Here is a 9616-nt window from a genome sequence, read left to right on the forward strand (position 1 = left end):
TCTGGCGCCCGGTCACCAGAGATTGGTGGTGCCTCTCTGTCGGGGCTGGAGGCGGCAGGTTCCTCTACCTCCGCGCGCTGCGGCTTGCTCCCATTGGTCCGCTCCGTCTTTTTTCTAGTGCGCCCATGTGCCGTAGCATCTTGGCCTCCACCTCTGCGCACCGGGCAGCCGCCTCAACCATCACCCTCCTCTGCACCTGTTCGAGTTCATGGGCAAGCCTGCCACACTCTGCCTTCAGCTCCTTTACCGTCTGCCCAACTGCTCCTTTTAGGGCGTCGACCTTTGTGTCCAGCAGTTCGAACTCCGACCGGGCCATTTCTCCGTTGCTCATCCTTGCAAAAAACACAGACAGGTGATGATTGTTGTTGTCATTGACTAGCGTACAGTTACAGTTACTGATGGCCATTCGTAGTCTCTTAGAGTAACACCCTTCAAGCGGCCTGGCCAGAAACGGACCACCACACTGCTAGAAAGGCATTGAAACACTTACATTACATTTACATTTATGCATTTAGCAGACGCCTTTATCCAAAGCTTTACAAAAGAGCACAGGTCACTGATCATAACGAGGTAGTCCCAAACATTACAAGCAGCCAAAACATGAAGCATACATTGTGAAAAAAAACTTACTTTTGTAATCAACAACAGTTTCACCTTGTCGTTGCTGTCGTCGGTCAGTCGGTATATGAACAGAAGACAAATACCACCTATGGCTGTTAAGTTTTGGCCTGATTCTATTGGTGTAAAAGCTAACAAGGGTTAATTGGAGTTTACTCCCCTTTTCACGTTGTTGTGCTGTTACCAGGCAAATACGTTTTGGCCTGCTTCTAACTGGTCTAGGGTCAAATTGGAGTTAACTCCCATTTCCACGTTGTTGTGCTGTTACCAAGTAAATTCTAACATCGAAACAAGTCTACGTTGGCTCCCTAATGTTTGTGTATGTGAGTCTGGAAACAAACAAGATGTTGTTTGGAGGACATTTAAGAATGGTTTTCGATCAATATTTATTCTAGATACTCCGTGACCAGGATTACTTAACGTCATCGTCCATACATGTAGAGCCATCTAGTGGGCACTTTAGCGAACTGGGCGAAAACACTGTTTGGATACATTGCATAAAAACACTGTGTGTAGTATTTGGCATATATTGTTTCAATCCTTTCCTGCAGCCATTATGATGTTTCACTCTCTCTCTCTCTCAGTGTGTGTGTGTGTGTGTGGGGGGGGTGTCTTGCACAATGACACCCTGCACATTGCAATTTGCACTGTTGTATCGTTCTCTTGCACTATCTGTTAATTTTAGGTTATATTGTAAATTATGACTACTTATATTTTATTCTATTCCCCTTAGTATTAGCTAGACCCCCCTTAGTATTAGCTAGACCTTTCTCCTTTTGTATAGTTAGTCCACTTATATTTAAGTTTTCAATATTCCCATATGTTAAATGTATGCACCTCCCTGCCAAAGTAAATTCCTTACAGACCAAAACCCAGAATGAGTCAAGAAAAACACTGTCTCAAAACCAATAACATCCTTTATATCAACAACTCAAAACAACACCAACAGAACAGAAGATAAAAATAATTTGGATGGAAACCATTGCTATGGATGAGCCAGGTCTTCCAAATAGGACTGCCTCAGCTTTTCCAGCAGCGCTCGCTTGGCCACTGTTTTCAGGTGTGTCCTGATTTTGTCCATGACGTAGGCCAAAAAGGTTTGGCTGCAATTGGGCGGCGCCCAGGGCTGATCAGGCCAAACTCCGTGGACGGCGCCCAGGCAGATGATTTGCACGGCCTTGTGCTGCAAATAGACGGCATCTGAAAAAACAAGAGTCAGAGAGAACAGAAGTATCAGATGTCTGTGCCTTTGTTGAGTGTTACAAACTATACGCATATTCCCTCGTTACTCATTCACCTGTTATTTTAAAGTGGTCCAGCGACATCAAGAGGTGCGCCAGCTGGAGTTCAGTGAGCAGCTCTCTTTTGTCGACAACGGCCGGCCTGTAATCTAAAACCCAAACCCTGGTGGCTGGGTCCAAGTCCTCGCAGGAGAGGACCACGCAACGCTTTTTTGGCTCGGCGGCACCCTCCATTCGTCCGTCCTGGGGAGACAAGGGTCGTTTGAGCTGGGGACTTCCGTGCCTGGAGTCTGTCTGCGATGCTGGGGCACCGTGCATTAGTCCGTCCTGGGGAGACGAGGGTCGCTTGGGCTGGGACGTGGGACTTCCGTGCCTGGAGTCTGTCTGCGACACCGCGGGTGGCGAGGGCTTGGCGTCCCGTCGACGGGGTCCGCCATGTGCACAGGGCTGGGAGCGCCCCGCTGGGCCATGGCATCCTCTGCCCGCCTGGCCCTTTGAAGGCGCACGGCCGTCACCTCCAGTTCCGCTGCCGACAGTCTGCTTTCCAGGGTGGCCAAATGCTCCAGCATCCTGGCTTCCACCATGTCACAGCAGGCCTTTGTCTCCGACGCCATTCTGCGCTGTGCCCGCACCAGGCCGTCTTCGAGCCGCGCGCACTCGGCCTTCAGCTCTTCGACCCTCTGCCTCACGGCACTTTGGAGAGCCTCCATATGCACTTTGATGCTCATCTCTCCCCTGCCAAAAACACAGACAGGTGACAAACTGAGTTATATGCAGAGAAAAGCAGTGAGTGTGTGTGTGGGGGGGGGGGGGTGAGTGCGTGTGTTTGTGTGCGTGTTTGTTCCCCACACGACTAGGACATGTCCCCAAAGCGGATAGGCCATTTTGAGAGGCCTATAGCCAGATAAAACATTTGTACACATTTAGCAATGTACACGGTTTGGCTATAAAGTCCCAGATTTGTTTAGTATTCATTAGTCGGTTTGGTGAAGGAGGCTATGTCCATCCATGTGTATATAGTTAGCCTATAGTAGATTATGAATACGTCGACAAAAAAAGGCTAAGGCAAGATGGGCGCATTGCTCGGGACGAACAAACGTTTTATTAAGCCCTATACACGGCAAAGTTGAAACTTGTCACGACATTAACTAAGTATAGCACTATGATAAGAGACCGACACAACACGGAACACTGAGTCACACACTGCTAGAAAGGCATTGAAACACTTACTTTTGTAATCGACAACAGTTTAAACCTCTTCTCCACAGTTTATCCTCGTCGCTCCTGTCGGTCAGTTGGTAGGAACAGAAGACCAATACCACCTATGGCTCTTATGTTATGGCCTGCTTCTTATAGGTCTAAAAGCTAACGAGGGCCTGTCTTACTGACCAATTGGAGTTCAATCCGCTTCTACGTTGTTGTGCTGTTACCAGGTAGATTCTAACATTCATGTTTCAATTGAAACAAGTCTTCGTTGTGTTAAGAAATTGTATTATTACATTTACATTTATTCATTTAGCAGACGCTTTTATCCAAAGCGACTTCCAAGAGAGAGCTTTACAAAGTTCATAGGTCACTGATAATAACAACAAGATCTGAATATATCAACAAAAAAAAAATATATATATGAAAAATAAACTGAACAGCCAGCAGTGCAGCGGCACCTGCCGGACTGTAGCATATTTGTTGCAATAACACAAATCCGTAACAGATCCTCTCATTTAGAAAATACTTTTTTTTTTTTTTTTTGCCGGAAGTAGTTGTTAACCTTTTATTCTTATTGAATTGAACATGTTTCAACATGTTTGCCAATTGACGTCGTGACGTCTTCCCATTTCCATTAGAAGCGCCATTTCTGATGACGGCGAGTGAGGCCGCGCACACTCAGGTAATTTCTCCCCTAACCATATCCCTTCTCTGTGTGTGCCTGTCCTCCCCTTCTCCCTCCCTCCGCTGCTCATTTGGAGCTGCGGCTTCTCTGGGGAATTCCCTTCATTTCAACTTTCACTTATATTTCATTCTAACGGGCCCCCACGCTCCCAATTTTGGTCGGATTCATTTCCTCTTCCCCCTCTTACATGAATCCGTGCCTCAAAAACATCCCTTTAGCGTTCTTTAATGTTAATTCACCGTTAGCCATTTCGCAGTTAGCCCCCTTGCCGCTAGCCGTTTCATTTCCTGGTTCTCGCGTCTCTTCCGGCCCCCTAGCTGTCCATCAAACGGTCTCTTCCGGTCCCCTTCTACTTCTGAGCGCTACACGAAATAAATCGCCGCACCTGTATTAAAAGTCGAAATTGGTAATTATAAATTATTTCTTTGACATTTGCAATTCTAACACGTTTCCCTAGACTATCTTAAATCCGTCCTCCCGTTTTTCCTCTCAACAAACATAATTTAATCCTGTTTTAACCCCGTTTTCACCGTGTTTCAGCCTTTGTAAAACTTCAATTGTCCGCCATCGCTGCACCACCTACTCCATCGCCTCACGTCCCGTCCTCCCATCTCCCGTTCGATAATTAATGTAAGTATTTCTCTCCTGCGCTGTAAATTTATAGTTGTCAATTGTTTTATTACATTTCTGACATAGCTGCGGGTTCTCCTCCTGCGTCCCGTTCATTCTACCTAATTACCTGTCCATTGTAATGTTGATTTCGCCATTCACTTTGAGCGGCGCTAGCCCACCTCCATTAGCAAGACCTTTAAATTCCCCTCCGCCATCTTGATGAGGGCCCCCCTCAATAGTAACAGGAATAGTTTCCTACAGTTCCAGTAGTTTCTTATCATAACAAATGACTCTTCCAATTGATAATGCCCACACATAACTCCCTATATTTTTACCCCCCAAATAACTTATTTACACTAACAATGATAGGAACAATTGTCTAAAACACTCTAGGACAGGTTGGGGCCTCCCCTTCTATTCCCCTCACACGTTTAATACACAATTTTATGGTGCTTCAGTGTGTAACTGGGTTCATAATGCATACATAATAAATGTGTATATTGGCTTACTGCATTGATGTGTTGTTACTACACTCCATTCCTCTGCATGATGTATTCAGTGCATTCTGGCTCACTATATTTATCATTTACAACAAGAGTGTTAGGAATAATTGTTTAGAATGCCTTAGGACACGTCTAGCCCCCCCCCCCCCCCCATCCCCTCTATTCCCCTCACACATTTAATGCTCTTCACTATGATGCTTCAGTGTGCACATGAGTTCATTGTGCATATGCAATAATGGCTTTATTGTTGCTCCTTGGGATCAAGCATCAATGTGTATATTGGCTCACTGCATTGATGTTTTGTTACTACAATTTATCCCTCTGCATGATGTATTCAGGTGCACTCTGGTTCACCATGGTTATCATTCACAACAACGTTGATAGGAATAATTATTCAGATTATTTCAGGATACAGTTGGGGCCCCCCCTCCACCTAACCGTTTAGCGCTATCCATTCTCTCGTCTGCGTCCCCTCTCCACTGTCAGTGCTGTCTCTCTAGGGTCGAGGGCCTCTAAGCCTCCTTCTGCCTCTTCTATCTCACTGGGCTCAAGCTTTTGTTCTGCCCTTCCTCTCAACTACTGTCCTGCCTCCCCAATCTAATCCCCATCACCTCCATCCACCTTACTCCCCTGTGGTGGTTGTTTGTTTATCTGGTGGTCATTAGGGGTGATCACCTTGACCTCTAATACACACTCCCTTGACCTGTCAGCAGGCTCCTGAGCATTTCTCTCTGCCTGCTTAGCTCCCACAAGATGCATGTCACAGCACACATGCACGCACCCATACAATTGCTTCTTCTCTCCTTCAGAGAGATGTTGGCACACGATATAGCACCTTGTTTACCTGGTGATGCAACAGGCTGTCTCTCTGCCTGCCTAGTGATGGAGACACCTGGCTGTCTGTCCCTTCTCCCTGGTAATGGATCAAGCTGTCTCTGCTCAACCAGTGGGGCGCGCAGGCTCGCCACTGGGCTATCTGTCTTTCTGTCTGCCTGGTGATGCATCAGGCTGTCTCTCTGGCCACCCAGTGGGGCTCGCTTGCGCACGCAGCCAGACCCCAGTTCCCCCCTCCCTGTCTGCGCACCCCTATGACGCCGTCCACCCCTTTATTCCCCTCTGCCCTCTGGAGAACCTCCCCTGCCCTACCCACCCCCGCCCCCTCCTCTCCCTCCTCCCTCCCTCCACCCTCCGGGTCAACTATGACCACTTGGCGCTTAGGATCACATCCGCACCCCCTCTACACCTGCCACGACCATCATGGGCGTAAAGACCTGTGGGCCCTGACCCCAGTCAGGACCGTACTGGTCCTGGGGGACTCCAACATCCATCGCCTCCCCGCTGTACTCCGCGAGGATGTACAAGTTGACTGCTATCCGGGGGCTAAACTCTGCCACACCCTAGACATCCTTAGTGGCATCCAGAACCCCCTCCCCCAGGTGACGCAGGTTATTCTGGCCTTTGGCCTAAATAATAAGTCAACCCCGGTACCTATCTCCACCTGCCAACCTACCGCTCTTTATACAGTAGCCACCACTGTTTTCCCCTCCGCTTCAGTGCGGTTCCCCCTAATTAATTTTGACCCCCGGTTACCCAAATCTAAGAGGAACACCCTTACGGGCCTAAACCTATCCCTGCACTCAGCGGTACCCAACATTCCCCTCCTCCCCGCCCACCTCTTTAGTACAGGACAAGACCATGTCCACTGGACCCTCCCCACTGGCCGCTCCTTTTTGGACCACTGGTCGCTGATCTAAACAGTGGACCTGTCACCCCATCACACCCCTGTGCTTCTCCTCCGTGACTGCTGGCACTCAATAACTCCATCCCACAGCACACTCCTCATGCTTCTTCACACCTGTGATGCTGGCATCATCCACTACTCACCCCCTCCATCCAGTCCCCTCCACCCTCATGCTTCTACATACCAGTGATGTTGGCATCATACACTATTCACCCCCTCCATCCAGTCCCCTCCGCCCTCATGCTTCTTCGTCAGGTGACTGCTGGCATCACCCCAACCCCAAGGCTCTTTCTCTCTTCCCCCTTCCCCCTCCTCCTCTCTCCCTCCCCCCCTTTCCTCCCCCCGCCCACCAGGACGGGACTACCCATCACCATCATCATACGCGCTCTCATCCCTGAGGAGAGCGTGCCTCTCATTCCTAAAGAGACGTGTTCCCCCCGGAACGCCGCCTCTGGCCGTTTGGGATTGTGTTTGCCAAAGGTCGCTGGGGACCTTGTTGGTTTCACTCCACGTCTGCTACCTATCCTGTCCTATGGTAATAACCTCTAATTGTCTCCTTGTTTGTATGGTGTCTGTATTATCTCTAGTCATGTTGTCATTTCAAGAGGTAGTATAGTTATCAGGACTGATCGTGGTGTTAGCTTTTGTCATTTTACTCTAGCCTTAGTCCTGTTCATTGGCATGTCTGGTTGGATTAGGAGGAGTAGTCCATGGTGCCTGACCTTTGTTTGCCTCTGCTAATTTCCTTTTCTCTCTCTCTCTCTCTCTCTCTCTCTCTCTCTCTCTCTCTCTCTCTCTCCTTCCTCCTCGGTGCCTCTCTGCTCTTTGTGTCAGGCGGCGGGCTTCCATGAGTAACTAGGCCTGGGTTCTCTTTCGGAGTTCCTGGAGGGGCTCGGCCCCTACTCTCTCTGTGGGTGATCCGAGGTCCCTGGAAGTGTCCGTGCACGTTACCCCGACCTCTGCTGATCTTCGGATCTTGAATGTCATTGTGAGTGGGTTTTTCATTCTCTCCTCCCCTTCCTTCTTTAGTATGTCCCGCCCCGCCCGTCGCTATGGGAATGATTCCCAAACGCTCCGCCTCAGATTTTTGGCAAACCTCCCCAGACCTCAGTTCCCCCCTCCCCGCCTGCGCACTCCAGTGATGCTGTCCTCCCCTTTATTCCCCTCTGCCATCTGGAGAACCTCTCCTGCCCTACCCACCCCTCTCCCCTCCTCCTCATCCTCCCCCCTACCCCCCATTTCAATCCCGACGGTCCGGCCCTCTGGACTACGTCTCACCCCCCTTTACACCTGCCACGACCATCACGGCCGTAAGGACCTTTGGACCCTGACTCCTATTAGGAGCGTATTGGTCCTGGGTGACTCTAACCTTCATCACCTCCCTCCTGTACTCCGACAGGATGTACAGGTGGACTGTTACCCTGGAGCCAAATTATACCATGCCTTGGGCATCCTCAAGAGCCTCCAGAACCCCACACCACACGGGTTGTCCTTGTCCTAGCTTTTGGTATAAACAACAGGTCCACCCCAGTACACATTTCCATTCGCCTTCTCACTGCCCTCTACACGGTGGCCACCACTGTCTTCCCCTCTGCCTCAGTGCAGGTCCCCTGATTAATTACAACCTTCTCCTATCCCAATCTGAAAGGGACACCCTTTCCTGCCTGAACGCATCCCTCTACTTCCAGGTACCCACCATCCCCCTCCTCCCCGCCCACCTGTTCAATACCGGGTGGGACCACATCCACTGGTCCACCTCCACTAGCCGCACCTTTCTAGACCACTGGTCGCTGATTTAAATAGCGGACCTGTCACCCCATCACACCCGTGTGCTTCTCCTCCATGACTGCTGGCACTCAGGGACTCCATCCCACAGCAAACCCCTCATGCTTCTTCACACCAGTGATGTTGGCATCATACACCACTCACCCCCTCCATCCAATCCCCTCCGCCCTCATGCTTCTTCACCTGGTGACTGCTGGCATCAAAGCCCCTTCTCCCTTCCCCCTCCTCCTCTCTCCCTCCCCCCCTTCCCTCCCCCCGCCCACCAGGACGGGACTACCCATCATCATCATCACACGTCCTCTCATCCCTGAGGAGACGCGTGCCTCTCATCCCTGAGGAGACGCGTACCCCCCGGAACGCCGCCGGAGGCGGCCTATCCTACCTATCCTGTCCTATGGTAATACCCCCCTCATGCTCCTTCACCTCAGTGATTGCTGGCATCACCCTATATAAAACCCCTGCTCCTCTCTCCCTCCCCCCGCCCACCAGAACGGGACTACCCATCATCATCATCACACGTCCTCTCATCCCTGAGGAGACGCGTGCCTCTCATCCCTGAGGAGACGCGTACCCCCCGGAACGCCGCCGGAGGCGGCCTATCCTACCTATCCTGTCCTATGGTAATACCCCCCTCATGCTCCTTCACCTCAGTGATTGCTGGCATCACCCTATATAAAACCCCTGCTCCTCTCTCCCTCCCCCCGCCCACCAGAACGGGACTACCCATCATCATCATCACACGTCCTCTCATCCCTGAGGAGACGCGTGCCTCTCATCCCTGAGGAGACGCGTACCCCCCGGAACGCCGCCGGAGGCGGCCTATCCTACCTATCCTGTCCTATGGTAATACCCCCCTCATGCTCCTTCACCTCAGTGATTGCTGGCATCACCCTATATAAAACCCCTGCTCCTCTCTCCCTCCCCCCGCCCACCAGAACGGGACTACCCATCATCATCATCACACGTCCTCTCATCCCTGAGGAGACGCGTGCCTCTCATCCCTGAGGAGACGTGTGCCCCCCGGAACGCCGCCTCTGGCGTTTGGGATTGTTTGCCAACAGTCACTGGGGACCTTGTTGGTTTCACTCCACGTCTGCTACCTATCCTGTCCTATGGTAATATACCCCCCTCATGCTCCTTCACCTCAGTGATTGCTGGCATCACCCAATACAAAACCCCCTTTCCTCTATCCCTCTTTCCTCCCCCCCCCACCAGGACAACACGC

At 50.7% G+C, this 9616-nt stretch overlaps 1 protein-coding gene and 1 long non-coding RNA gene across 2 annotated transcripts; one reads left to right on the forward strand and one right to left on the reverse strand.

Moving 5' to 3' along the window:
* Positions 1-1537: 1537 nt before the first annotated feature.
* On the reverse strand, positions 1538-2429 carry LOC146298804 (uncharacterized). Its single transcript, XM_084684523.1, has 2 exons — positions 1916-2429; positions 1538-1818 (listed from the first exon to the last, which is right to left on the reverse strand). The coding sequence occupies exons 1-2, from the start codon at positions 2175-2177 to the stop codon at positions 1604-1606; spliced, it is 477 nt and encodes a 158-aa protein (XP_084540649.1). The 5' UTR covers positions 2178-2429; the 3' UTR covers positions 1538-1603.
* Positions 2430-8672: 6243 nt separating this feature from the next.
* LOC146298805 (uncharacterized) lies at positions 8673-9366 on the forward strand. The gene is made up of 4 exons (XR_014734532.1): positions 8673-8788; positions 8881-9011; positions 9104-9234; positions 9327-9366. It is a non-coding gene; the product is annotated as an uncharacterized LOC146298805 (long non-coding RNA).
* The last annotated feature ends 250 nt before the right edge of the window (positions 9367-9616 follow it).

The sequence above is a fragment of the Hypomesus nipponensis genome, chromosome 3 (assembly GCF_054491055.1).
Source record: "Hypomesus nipponensis isolate SF chromosome 3, ASM5449105v1, whole genome shotgun sequence".
Taxonomy (NCBI): domain Eukaryota; kingdom Metazoa; phylum Chordata; class Actinopteri; order Osmeriformes; family Osmeridae; genus Hypomesus; species Hypomesus nipponensis.